The following is a 14,408-nucleotide window of genomic DNA, read 5'->3' on the forward strand; positions in this document are numbered from 1 at the left end:
ATGAGATGTGAGGTTTCCAATTGATATACGAGCATTTCGTAGCATTTCTGGAAATTATTTCCACGCCCGTGACACATATTTTTCGAATCATATATTCTATAAATAGTTCTATTTGGTTGATATAATACAAAATTACTTCATATTTTGAACCAATTATATTTTTCTGTTATTCTTTGACAGTTTCAGTTCGGGAGTATATACCATGAATATAATATGTGTATTTTTCCATATACTATTGGCAACCCTTTAGAATGGACCAATCAGCAGCTGGTCTGGGTTTGACGGTTATCTGGTCTTGAAATCTACAGATTTGTTTTCTGGTCTTATCTCTGGACTTCGCTGGTTCCTGTATTGGCTGCAATCATATCTGCGGCCTGAAAGTATCAGTAAAAACTGGTGACACCATCTCCGAGCTCTAACTTTGGTATTTTACAGCCATTCCATGCTAAACCGATATAGTGGTTCTCGGATTTTCGTGAAAAGTGGTAGTTTTGTTCATTTTCGCAAAATATAAGAACCGTATTTTTTATTTTTTAATCAGGGTATCCATTTCCATTTTAGGGTGGTCCGAAAAAACAATCCTTTTCCCTTTTTTCCAAAAATTCCTTTTTTAAAAATTCATAATTTTTACATTACTGATTTAGAAGATTAACATATCAAATGTCTTCTTTGTCTTCTTTGAAAAAACTAACTAATGTCTTCTTTGAAAGAATACTACACTTCCTAAAACAATAGATTTTGTAACCGTATTTATTGATTGTATTTGTTTTTTAGGGTTTACATGGTCTCGGGACCAAGGGCGCATATTTTCTATATTTTTTCTAGAAAGCTAAGGTTTTTTTACATCACATATCCAATAATCAGTGAGGCGTTATTTTTGTTCTTGAGCTATGGTTTTTCAAAATTAACCGTTAGTCCGAAAAATCAATTGTTTCTCAATTTTTTTAGTCATTTTTGAAAACCTGTTTTTTTCCTGTGGAAGGCTTAATCAAATGGTTTTTGCCTTACATCACAATATGTGTTCTTTTATCAAAGTAATACTGCAGGAAGGATCACATTATGTATTTTTTTTAGGTTTTTTTTATTGAAATTGAAAACACCTTCCGCATATACTTGCTTTCAATCAGAGTTCCAAGCCTTCCAGTTTCCCTGGATATTGTCAGTTTTTTAAAGCATACTAGTGAAACAGCTCAAGGCAAAAACTATTCTTTGAATTTTTGTAGGTATGACAACAATTTTGCTTTTTCTAAATTAAGAAAAAAATATTACAATAATTCTGATTCTGCCGCATTCCTCAGCAATCGTTGAACGGTTGTTTTCAGAATATAATATAAGAAGTATGACAAGAACAAAAACTTTGCGATGAATTCTAGCTTCCGAAAAATCATGTAGACATGCATACAGGAAATTTAGGGTTGGTTGGAATGACACAAAATGTAAAACAAAAGTATAGTTAATATAAAAAATATGATCACAAAAAAGAGAAAAATGAAAAAATAGTAAGCGGTAGCTAATAAACTAAACTATCATTTGATACTAAAAACCATATGGTTGCCTTCCAAACCCATGAAACATTATCTAAATTGCTGTTCGATTTTTCGGTGGTTTGACAATTCTTCCCCTTCTCTGAAGAAATGAGAGACTGAATAACTCGAGAACTAATCAAGCAAATGGAATGAAACATGGCATTTAGAGGTTTTAGGAATCGATAAAAGTTACAATGGTGGTTCGACACCGCTTCCCCCTTTCAAAGGGGGGTTCGAAAAAATCAATTCCCATATTTTCTACAATTAAATAGTGACAAGCGTTGTTAGTCCATTTGATGTTTGCGGTAACGAAATTGATCTTTGTTCGAAAGTGGTAATGGATTTTAATGTGATAAAACGCACTCCTATATCGTCTTCTATCTATATAAATAAAAATGGATTGCCGAATGTGTTGATAAGAGCAAAATTCCAGGAAGGAATTGTCCAATTTAGGGCCGTCTTTATTCTATAATATTTTCTGTATCAAACATTTATTTCATGTAACGGAGAAACATGTTATTTGCAAGTTGAAAAATCTTGAACGAGAATTGTGTCTGAGAATAATCTGATATTATAATGACGAGTTTCGGTAGAAATACTAGGAATTTTATAGTAAAAGGTAATTCTAAAGGGTCGATTAGACGATCAATCAATGAACAGTTCTGTGATTGGACCCACGAACATGCGCTTAGTAAGAAAACGTGATTGTTCGAAGCTATTGATAACAAAAAAATAAATTTTAGGCGGGACGAAGTCAATAATCTGTAGCAGCGGACTGAAAGGCGGGTTCCGTAACATCTGGAGCCATGAACCAGAAAATTTATCAGAAGCAATTTGGGGTTGACTGCTTTTTCTGGCAATCACTACATTAGTTGTCCCAATTTAAATTTGACCAAACAGTGGCACAACAACAATGGCGTCACAGTGGTTCCCGAGGAGTGGAATATGACCAATACCCCAGAGCTAAGGTCAATTGAGGATTACTGGTTGATTGTGTAGTACGAATTGGATAATATCTGCAAGCGACGAAGTTCAAGCCTAACTGGTATTTGGCTACAAAAGAAATAGGAAAAAGCTGATTCAATTGATAAAAGACTGTCTTCGGGAAAAAGATTGAGTCATGAGCTATGGTAAGAAGTAAGACTGAAACAATGGCCTAACAAAAAGCATGAAATCCATTAATGTACACCCGATACGATGAAAAACAAAAAAATAAATCTGTATTCTAACAAGTTCCTATGAACTTCATAAATCTTTAAGATCCAACGAACTCCGACCCGTTCGAAATGTACTATGTATAAATCTTTTACAAAGTCGGTAGTCTTCCACGGGCATCACATAATGCTTCAAAAAATTAACCATTCAAAAAAATGCTTTTCGCATAACGTAACAGCAACATGACATCAACATTATCCCTAAGACGAATGAATGGCTAAATTAAGACCATGAAGGGACATTTTGTATTTATCGTCATCGGTATGAACATCCGATGTTACGACGAAGATCCGTCCTATTCTGTTAAATGACAATTGAATACCGCACAAACACTTCACAGAAACAAAACCACGATACATACACATCAACACCACACGTACAGTCATCACAATCTCTGAAAGTGAACAAGCTATGAAAAAATATTTGAGTGTGTAAAAAGTTTGAAGATTTAAGCTTTTTTTTCCATAACCGTACAAAAATGTTCACCACAGCTAAACTTTATTCAATCCTCAGACTCTTTGCACAGGAAGCCTCGGAATGATACAACGCACGGTCTTAACCGGAGCAAAACTGCTCAAACGTACCGTCGGATCGAGTCTCTATCGTCAGTTCGCATCCGGCCATCGTGAAATACCGGCTCTCACTAAGGAGCGCTATCCGGTGAAACGCGGCCAGTTCGCGGAAGTTACCGACGGTGATGTGAGCAAATTTAAATCGATACTAGGTGGAAGCAGTAGAGTCTTAACTCAGGCGGAGGAAATCCAGGGTTACAATATCGACTATTTGGGTAGCGTTCGTGGATACAGCAGGGTGGTGCTGAAACCCAAAAACACAGAGGAAGTAGCGGAGATATTGAGGTATTGTAATGGGCGCAAACTGGCGGTTTGCCCTCAAGGTGGTAATACGGGACTGGTTGGTGGATCAGTACCGGTATTCGATGAGATCGTTGTATCTCTGCAGCTGATGGATAAAATCGAAAAGATCGACGAGTATTCGGGTATACTGGTTTGCCAAGCTGGTTGTATACTGGGAACTTTGGAAGAAAAAGTCAACGAAAAAGGTTTGGTTATGCCGTTGGATTTGGGCGCAAAGGGATCCTGTCACATCGGAGGCAATGTTTCGACGAATGCTGGTGGATTACGGCTGGTTCGGTACGGCAATCTTCACGGATCGGTGCTGGGAGTAGAAGCCGTCACTGCGGAAGGACGTATTATGGACTTGATGTCCAATTTCAAGAAAGACAACACCGGCTATCATCTGAAGCATCTTTTTATCGGGTCAGAAGGCACGTTGGGCATTATCACACGGCTGTCCATATTCTGCCCTACGGCTTCGAAGTCGGTCAACGTTGCATTTCTCGGTTTAGAAAGCTATGACGCTGTGAAAAACACATTCCTGGCGGCTAAACGTGGTCTCGGAGAGATTTTGTCTTCGTGTGAAATGATTGATGAACTCTCGTTGGAGAGTAGCACCCAGCACTTCAATCTACAGTAAGTTGCTTTGTTGTATCATATGAATATTATGGAAAAGAGCAGTATTTCAGATCTCCTATCGACAAGTACCCTTTCTACATGCTGATTGAAACATCAGGAAGCAATGTTGCTCACGATGAAGAAAAGCTCACGACCTTTTTGGAGAACTCTATGGAAGAAGGAATTGTGCTGGATGGTACCGTAACCAACGAACCTACTAAGATGAGAGTAAGTTGTTCACATTACGTGCCGCAAAAACTCATATTCCTATTTCCTTTTATCCAGAACATTTGGAAACTACGAGAACTCATCGCAGACAGTTTGATCAACGACGGCTACTGCTTCAAGTACGATATTTCCCTTCCGCTGGAGAACTTCTACGACATCGTCCTTGCGGTTCGGGAACGAGTTGGTCCGCTGGCTACCAAAGTTACCGGCTATGGGCACATCGGCGACTCGAATCTTCATTTGAATGTGTCCTGTCAGAAGTTCACGCCGGAGATCTACAAGCTACTGGAACCGTTCGTTTACGAATACACCTCTAAGGTTCGTGGCAGTGTCAGCGCCGAACATGGAATCGGATTTTTAAAGACGAAGTATTTGAAATATTCGAAACGTCCCGAATCGCTGCTGCTAATGGGACAAATGAAACAGATGATGGATCCCAACGGTATTTTGAATCCATACAAAGTGCTTCCGTGCTGAACATTTCCTAAGTATTAGATGTATGTTTGAAGAATGTAAACATGATGGAAACAGTTTGAATAATCTATTCTTTTTCTACTGCATCCGAAAAACATGATCTGGTTGCTGTGTTTCACGATTTAAGTACTGTTCTGAATCATATTTCGGACAGCTTCATATTTCGGTCACTGTAATAATACTTGAAATGCTTGATGCCCTGATGATACAACTATAAAATTAATATCACAATTGATTCTTTAGAGTAACCCTTTAGTTATATCGTCAGGGCATTAAGCATTTCAAGTTCCATGAAGCTCTTACACGAATTCATCATGAAGTTCCCCTTCCCTTGTCCATCCTTTTGTATGCGAGAATGAAAGCTATCGAATGTTTGGAAAGTATGTGTGTGAGTATGTTTGGAACAAACCCTGAGTAAGCCGCGGGTAATCGTTTCCTCAAAGCTATTTTTTTATTATTAAGTTTATGTTATGTATATACTTTAATGGTTGATTGGATAAAATTTGCCCTATAGGACAGCCGAGTCTAATTTATATCAATAAAGGAAAAAAAAGCATTTCAAGTTATTATTAAAGAGCGTCCGAAATATGATTCGGAACGGTATTTTATCTCAAATCTCACCGAATTTAAAATATAAGAATTTTAGAACCTATTATTGTCGCAGAACACAATTGTGAACCGTTTCTGAAACAACGCTGTTGCAGGTTTATAAAATATTCCATTTCTGGATTCTGTAATATCGTCTGCCGATGTGTTGTCTCACAATCAAACTTCTTGGATCCAATAGATTACTCTGAATTGGTCAGTTTAACCCGCTGGAATCAACACCATCTCGAAATAGGATGCTGCTGTTTCTTCTAATTCCCATGATGCTTGTTTGGTGAAGTGCTAAGCCTCTGGGCGTATTACCGAATACCGGAACCGTATTCCAAAAACCCACTGAACTTAACGTTCTTATTGCACAACTCTTCTCCAGAACAGAAGGACTATGGAATAAATATATTCTGTCGAAGCACAGAACATAACCAAGGAGCTTCTTGTATTCAGATCAAGCACTCTACTACACTAATCAATTAATGATTAGTGAAAGACAACTAATCAAAACTCACAATTCAAGGCTATAATTGTGTGAACAACAAATAAACAAAACACTCTAACTTCAACGCCACTCAAATGTTAATTGAGCTGTCCTACATTAAACGATTGACGTGTGGCTTCTTTTATCGTCTCCAATTATCAATGAGGACTGTAGTCACAAATAATCTGGGCACGTTCGGTTTTGAAATACTTCAGTAATGAATAAAATATTACACTCAAATAAGGCTGGTTGTCGGTAGATAAAAGCTTATTCTCGATTTTGACATTTCGTAAGGATTGTTAAAGATGGCGATAAACGAAAAACACGTTCGTTTATCGAATTTGATCGGATCTTGTTCGGGCGTCACGAAAATCCTAGCCTTTTGATACTTGCAGATAAGCTTGATTTACTTAAATCCACAATGCAAAGTGTATCGACAAATCAGAAAGGTGATGTGCAAGACACGATCGTGTTGTTATCGTTAACGTAATTGTTTCGCCTCTCCACAGAGTGCATGTTTTGTGCAAGCGCACTGAGCGCTTGCATTGATCTGCACGATCGATTGGCATAGCGACCATATTTTACTGACTAGAGCATTAGTGGAATAGAACTCGCAAATTACATCTTCTATATTCTCGCTTGGTAGGTAGCCCAAGGTAGCCAACCTTCCAGTGTTTCCTGTATATTCCTTTATATTGCTAGTTTACAGAGGCAAAACATATCCGGTTTATATTTAATTTTTACAGTTTTCTCCAGTTTTTTTTAATTTTTTCGGTTTTTTCGTTTTGTACTCCCCAAAATAATTATCCTTTTTTTCTAGTTGTGAGAACCCTGAGCTCGACTCACATCGATGGCCTTTATTCTTCTGGGGTAAAATTTTATCCTAAAACGGTATGATATTAGTTTTGCTCATCACAGATTGACAAAAAATAACTTCAACATTCTTGATTTTACCGCATTTCTTAACACATTAAGGATCACAGGTTTTGGGGCAAACAAAATGAATTTGTTCGAAATCCACGAATGAGATCGTTCCCTTCGAAGTGGATGAGACGAAGGCGAGCCATCGGTAGGCCCTGTTAGATTCTTGGCAAACCAAGGATTTGACCATCAAGTTGAGAAAACACGGTTTTTTTCACAATCCATCCGTAACAGACGGAACGCGAAACACGAGAAATCTCGTGAGCGGTCCGCAATGCGTTAACAACCGTTGAGCGATTGTTTTTTTATATAACATTTGAAGAAATCAAAACTAAGAAGAAGAACAGGAACAAACTATACAAACTATACAAGGGATTCTAGCTTCCAAAAATTACGTAGACCTGTATAAAGTACTGTCAGGAATATTTAGAACGACACAAAGATGTAAAACAAAAGTATAATGTTAAAATGTATGAACACAAACAGGATGAGGAAAAATTAAAAATATTACCGTTCTTAAGTATTAATGCCACCGGAGCGCAATTTTTTTTTTGAATTTATTTTTTTGCAATAAAATTCATTCTGATGTTAATGTAATGATGGCCGAAGGATATGAAACCGAGACGGACCCGACATTGGCCTCGGAATAAATTTCATTACGAAAAAATAAATTCATAATGAAAATTACGATCCGGTTACGTTAATACGTAAGTACTAATGCTACATACTATGTCAGTATATATATATATATATATATATATATATATATATATATATATATATATATATATATATATATATATATATATATAAATGGGTTTCTGTCTGTCTGTCTGTCTGATTCTTATGGACTCGGAAACTACTGAGCCGATCGACGTAAAAATCTGTATGTAGGGGTTTTTGGGGCTGGGGAAGGTTTTTACGATAGTTCGAGACCCCTCCCCACTCTCTAAGGGAGGGGCTGCCATACAAATGAAACACGAATTTGCTTATAACTCGAAAATTTATTAAGCTAACGAACCCAACCTCGGTGTGTGGACATCATACAAATGAAATACAAAGGGCCAGGCCGGGTAAGGGAGTAAAAAGTGCCCCCAAACCAAATCACTAGCTGTATGGCAAACATTGTATAGGATATTAAATAAGAAATTTTGGCGGTTTCTTTGAACCCCTATGTGGTTAAACGTAGGATCTATAGTGAAAAACGTACTTTTCCGTTTATTTCACGCTTCGAGATAAAAATTTGAAAAAATACTGAATGTGCAACTTACTACGGTGTATCAAGAAAAATTATCAATAAGTTTTTTATCAAAAATTGAAGTACTAAAAAAATTATTGAAATTTTGAATTTTTTTTTTGGGATTTAGAGATTCAGTACTTTGATTACTTTGATTCATATTTAAATGTGTTTCTACGGCTTTTCTAGATATGCGTGATTTTTTTCAGATTTTTTTCAGTGTTGCGCGGTACAAACAAATATTTTTTTTATGTCTCCAACGGTTCCGGCTGGGTAAGAGAATAAAAAGTGCCCCAAGACCATATCACCAACTGTATGGAAAATATTGTATAGGGTACTAAATAAAATATTTTGGCAGTAGTACCATATATTTGAGCCCTTATATGGTACACATCTTATATGGTATACATCTATGGTGAAAAATGCACCTTCTTGTTTTTTCACGCCATTCTCAATAGATTTGAGATAAAAATATGGAAAAAATACTGAAAGTACATCTTACTAAGGTGTATCAATCAATATTTTCAAACAATTTCTTTATCAAAAAATAAAATATTAAAAAAAATTAAATTAATTTTTTTTATTGTAAATAAAATATTTTTTTTTTATTATAAATTAAATTTCATTTTTTTATTCTGAGATTCAGTACTACTCTAGTTTGTATTCAAATTTCTTCCTACGTCTATTTTAGGTATATTTAATTAATTTTCAATTTAGAGACCCAGTACTGCTCTGATATTTATTGAAATTTTGTTTTTTATGTGTCTAAATTTTGTCGGTATATTTAGAGCATTGCGCTGTACAAATATTTTTTTCTCATATGAGATTATCTTTACATCGGATTTAGATAGTTTACCAAATTCATAGGAGTCAGCAGAACGATAGAGCTCTGTGAGAAAAAATAAAGTCCCTGTGGAAAGATAATTCGGATTTATGAGAAGAACACTTAAAAATATCTAAATTATAATTTTTTTTAAATTTTAATCTTACAATTGAAAACCACGAATACAATAAAATAATCGATTTCAAGGAAATAAAAATAATAATGCAGACTATGAAGAAAATTATTTTTGTGTCTCGCAATGCTCTTAAAAATTCAGGAAAAAATTGCACCACATGTAGAAAAAAAGACACATACGAACGCATTCAAATACAAATTAGAACAGAAGCGGGCCTCGAAGTTATTTTTTTTTTCAAAATTTCGAAATGCCAGAAAATATATTAAATGTTTTTGTACCGCATTGTGTACCATATAAGATGGCGTGAAATAAATGAAAAAGTACGTTTTTCACTATAGATCCTATGTTAAACCACAAATAAACCGCTAAAATTTCATATTTTATATCCTATACAATATTTGCCATACAGGTGATTCGGTTTGGGGGCACTTTTTATTCCTTTACCCGGCCAAGCCCTTTCTGCGTAACTCAAGAATTAATCAAGCAAACGAACCTAAATTTGGCAAGTGGAGGTTTTAGGGTGCAATAAATGTTTCTATGCTGGATAGACACTCCTCCCTCTCTAAGGGGGGGGGTGCTGCAATACAAATGAAACACGAATTTCTTCATAACTCGAGAATTAATCAAGCAAACGAACCCAAATTTGGCATATGGAGGTTTTAGGATGCAATAAATGTTTCTATGTTGGATAGACACTTCCCCCTCCCCCTCCCTCGGGGGGGATGCTGCAGAACTCGAGAATCAATTAATAATAATAATGTAAGGCAATAAATGTTTCTATAGTGGTTTGACACTCCTCCTCTGAAATGGAGAGGGGTTCCCATAAAAATATTACACATATTTCAACCAAACATGACAATTGAGAATTTTCAGAAAACTCTGAAGGGAAATGGGAAAATTCGGAAAGTTCAATTCCCATATGTTCTATAATTACATAGCGACAAGCGTTGTTAGGCCATTTGATGCTTGCGCCAACGGAATTGATTTTTTTCGGAAGTGGAAATGGATTTTAATGTGATAAAACGCACTCCTATATCTTCTTCTATCTATATAAATTTGCCGAACCGCCGGATCGCCGAATGTGTCGATAAGAGCAAAACTCGAAGAAGTAATTATCCGATTTAGGGCTATCTTCATTCTATCATATTTTTTGTATCAAACATTTTCTCGATGTAACGGAGAAACATGTTATTTGCAAGTAATCGAAAAATCTTTAACGAGAATTGTGTCTGAAAATAATCTGATATTATAATGAAATTTTGGTAAAAATCCTAGGGAATTTATATTAAAAGTTCATTGTAAAGTGTTTGCGATTGGACCCATGATCGTAAGTAAGAAAACGTGAATTGTTCGAGGTATTGATAACAAAAAAATAATTTTGGGCGGGACGAAGTTCGCCGGGTCAGCTAGTATAATATAAATCGTCTTTGGTTCAGCATACCAACTAAAGAGTATGATCTTGATGTTGTGAATATTCAATTTATCCGTAGAGCTTCTCATGGTTTGCTACGCTCGAGGTGATGATAAAGAGTTAACGCTCAACTGTGGATTCTCTACTGCGCGTGAACCATCCCGAAAAAAACAAAATATTTCGAAAGGGCCTATGAGTGATGACTCAAAATGATGATATAAAATTTCACTGTTCATTTGATCAGATGACAAATGACATCAGATGAATCGTGAATTTACAAGAACCTTCTATCACTTTTCAATTGTTAGGCCAACATATGAAGCATTGAAATTTAGGAATTTACCCTAGAAAGGACTTTTCGAAGAGGCTATTATCTACCGAGTTACAGCCATTGTAAGGATGCGGTACCTAGACTAGTGCGGACATGACAATCAACTTCAAACGCGCTTTTCTCGATACTAGTTTTTTCAAAGTGGCATCTCAAGTTCTACTGAACCGATTTATGTCTAATTTATATAAATCTAATCTGTATGCATCTCTCTATCGCAAAAACAAAAAAATAAATCCATTTTTTTTAAATTTACATTTTTTTTTTAAATTCGGGAAACGTAGGAAAAAACAATATATTTTTCTTCAAACGGCCGCCATTTAGTCAAAAAACTTTTTTTTTTAACTTGTCCAAGGTTCATGCGATAATGACATCTTTACTGGCTCAGAATCTGTTTAATTTTTTTTGTTTCCGATAAACAGAAGGCCTGGAATCGTGTACGCCATGGCACAACTTTTTTTTTATGAACGCCCTCACTATTCAAAATATGAATATTTTTTCCGTAAAATTCTTGTTGTTATTGTTAAAAGATAGATAAACAATTAATGATATAATGGTTTGAAAAATATTCTTTCTTTTATTTTTTCGGAGCTCAAAAAACGTCTGAAATTCGTGTCTCTACAATAGAATACCCCTTAAGATTGAAATTTATAATATTTTCTCTACTCTTCAAGGTATTTTTTCAACATGCTACCAAACATATTCCACAACGGTCGACAACTCTCACGTATTTTCCAATGCACCTTACAAATGTACAGACAAAGGTCCCTTACTACGGGAGTGAACGAAATTCCCCTGTCCAAGGTATTTACTTTAAACTCGAAAGCCGCCTAACATTTGATAATATTCCAAAATCACTAAAAACCTCCAGGATCATTACAACATCAAGCGAGGACCCTTCAGTGTCGCAACCGACGCGGATATTAAGCATTTTGAAAGCATTCTACCGGCGGGTAATCAAATTCTACTGGGGCTCGAAGAAACTGTCGGATACAATCGGGACTATTTCAAATATGTCCGTGGATTGGGAGCGATCGTGCTAAAGCCTCGAACCAGTGAAGAAGTTTCCAATATCATGCGCTATTGCAACAACAAGCGGTTGGCTGTGTCCGTGTTCGGTGGTAACACCGGAGTCTGCGGTGGCTCGATTCCAGTCTTCGATGAGATAATCCTATCGATGGACTTGATGAATCGGGTCGAATCGATTGATAAATATTCTGGCATTTTGGTTTGCGAGTCTGGTTGTGTTCTGGGTAAACTAGAGGAGGAATTGGCGATGGAAGGTATGATGATGCCACTAGATTTGGGTGCGAAAAACTCCTGCCAGATTGGAGGAAACGTTTCGACCAACGCAGGGGGCATACGGTTGTTGAGATACGGAAGCCTTCACGGGTCGGTTCTTGGATTGGAGGTAGTACTGGCCGATGGAACTATAATGGATTTGATGTCTAACGTCAAGAAGGACAACACTGGGTACCACCTAAAGCATATGTTTATTGGATCGGAAGGAACATTGGGCGTAATAACACGTGTAGCAATAGCGTGTCCGACTGCAACGAAGACACAAAATGTTCTGTTTCTAGGTTTGAGGGACTACTCTTCCGTACTGAGGACATTCCTAGAATGCAAGGCATGTCTTGGGGAAATACTTACTTCGTTTGAACTCATCGATCGAGATGCATTGGAATGTTGTATCGAACATTTGAGAACATCTAGTCCAATTGGAAGTTATCCGTTTTACGTCCTGATTGAAACGACCGGTAGTTCTAAGCAGCATGATGCTGAGAAGATTCGTGATTATCTAGAACATGTGATCGGTCATGGGATTGTCAGCGATGGTGTTGTCACCAACGAGCCTTCGAAGATCACAGTAAGTATTATTCGTGTTTCTGTCATGTCATCGAAATCGTAAACATCCATATCAAAAAATTAATTTTGAGTGAGACGAAGTTCAGCTAATTTCGTATAAAATAGTTTTTGGTGTGATATTTCAGAAGATACATCTTTGTCAGAGAAGAAATGCATGTAGTTTGTTTAAATATTTTATTCAAAAAGCATCTTATTTTTATTTTATGTGTTCAATTAATATTATAAAAAAATATATAGTAGAGTCTCGATTATCCGGGAGCGGAGAATGCGCGGATTATTCGCGAAGGCCAATTCTATAGTAAATCTATAGAGCTTCCCGAAATTTGTCAGCGAGCGGTAGGCTCATACTCTTTTGTTTTGGTCATGTCTTTCACACCATCAGACCACTGGTGTAGGGTCGTGTACAGATGGATAGTTTAATGATTTCTGTATTGATGTAACATAGGTTTCATACTGAAATTTTTTTTTTGCATGTTTGCATCTCGTTTTAGTCCTTTATTGCGTTATCCGCGGTTTTCGTTATTCGCAGTGACCTTGACAGATTATTCCGCGGATAATCGGGGTCCTACTGTATCAGTCGTGTTTTCCGCTAAACACGCGCCATTGAGTTTTATATAGCGGCCTCTTCGACTTTGTTCGCCGTATAACGTCAGTTTTCTTTGAGCCGCCTTTCACTTTCCACCGTTTTTGCGTCTTCAAGTTCCGCGATCATGAGCCTCGAGGTTTTGGCAGGCGTACTCCCACTAAAAGATCGCTTCAATTTATTATCTCTTCGGTTCCTCATCCGGTGTAAGGTTATGAACCCATTGGTGATCGGAAATTTTGAGCAGCTGATCGAGCTAAATTCTCACTCTGGATTCATGAGCCCATATCATGAATTCATCTCCATGCAGATTGATCCTTCTTCGTATATTCCCAACCGTGTTTGTTTTCCTGACTACATCAATTCCTCTGTACATTTTGATCCGTCCATGAAGCAAGATATCCATGAATATTCAGATTATCAACGATTGAGGATCGCTCCAACGATCTTCGATGCAAAGTATGGGGGTATCAATTGTGATAATATGTACTTTACTGATGGGTCCACTATAAACGAGTTCACAGGATTTGGAGTGTTCAACAAAATTTTCAGCACCTCCCATAGTCTTCAGTTTCCTTGCTCAGTGTATATTGCTGAATTGGCAGCGATACACTGGGCGCTGGACAGCGTCGCCTCACGACCTGTTGAACACTATTACATTGTAACGGATAGTCTTAGCTCTGTCGAAGCTATCCGTTCAGTGAGGCCGGAAAAGCACTCGCCGTACTTCCTTGAGAGAATACGAGAAATTTTGAGTGCTTTATCCAGACGCTGTTATGTCATTACCTTTGTCTGGGTCCCTTCTCATTGCTCAATTCCGGGTAATGAGAGGGCTGACTCATTAGCAAAGGTAGGTGCGATTGAAGGCGATATTTATCAGCGTCAAATCGCCTTCAATGAATTTTACTCTTTAGTCCGTAAAAATAGCATCGCTAACTGGCAACGCAAATGGAACGAAGGTGAATTGGGCCGGTGGCTTCACTCGATTATCCCTAAGGTTAGCCTCAAACCATAGTTCAAAAGTCTGGACTTGAGTCGGGACTTTATTCGCACCTTCTCCCGACTCATGTCCAATCACTGTTCGTTAGACGCGCTACTCTTTCGTTT

At 37.1% G+C, this 14,408-nt stretch overlaps 1 protein-coding gene across 6 annotated transcripts in view; it reads left to right on the forward strand.

Annotated features, from left to right (window-relative positions):
- The window catches only part of LOC129780165 (D-2-hydroxyglutarate dehydrogenase, mitochondrial), a 162,009-nt gene that overhangs the window by 135,629 nt on the left and 11,972 nt on the right, over positions 1 to 14,408 (forward strand). For 4 of the 6 annotated variants that reach the window (XM_055788154.1, XM_055788153.1, XM_055788152.1 and 1 more), the window contains 3 exons: positions 3,255 to 4,231; positions 4,285 to 4,441; positions 4,499 to 4,981. In XM_055788154.1, coding sequence (XP_055644129.1) covers positions 3,279 to 4,231; positions 4,285 to 4,441; positions 4,499 to 4,918 — 1,530 coding nt within the window. In that variant the 5' untranslated portion in view covers positions 3,255 to 3,278 and the 3' untranslated portion in view covers positions 4,919 to 4,981. Of the gene's footprint in view, positions 1 to 3,254; positions 4,232 to 4,284; positions 4,442 to 4,498; positions 4,982 to 11,523; positions 11,654 to 11,720; positions 12,720 to 14,408 lie in introns of those variants that run through there. The other 2 variants (XM_055788151.1, XM_055788150.1) reach the window with 1 other exon arrangement.

Source organism: Toxorhynchites rutilus, chromosome 3 (genome assembly GCF_029784135.1).
Source record: "Toxorhynchites rutilus septentrionalis strain SRP chromosome 3, ASM2978413v1, whole genome shotgun sequence".
Classification (NCBI taxonomy): domain Eukaryota; kingdom Metazoa; phylum Arthropoda; class Insecta; order Diptera; family Culicidae; genus Toxorhynchites; species Toxorhynchites rutilus.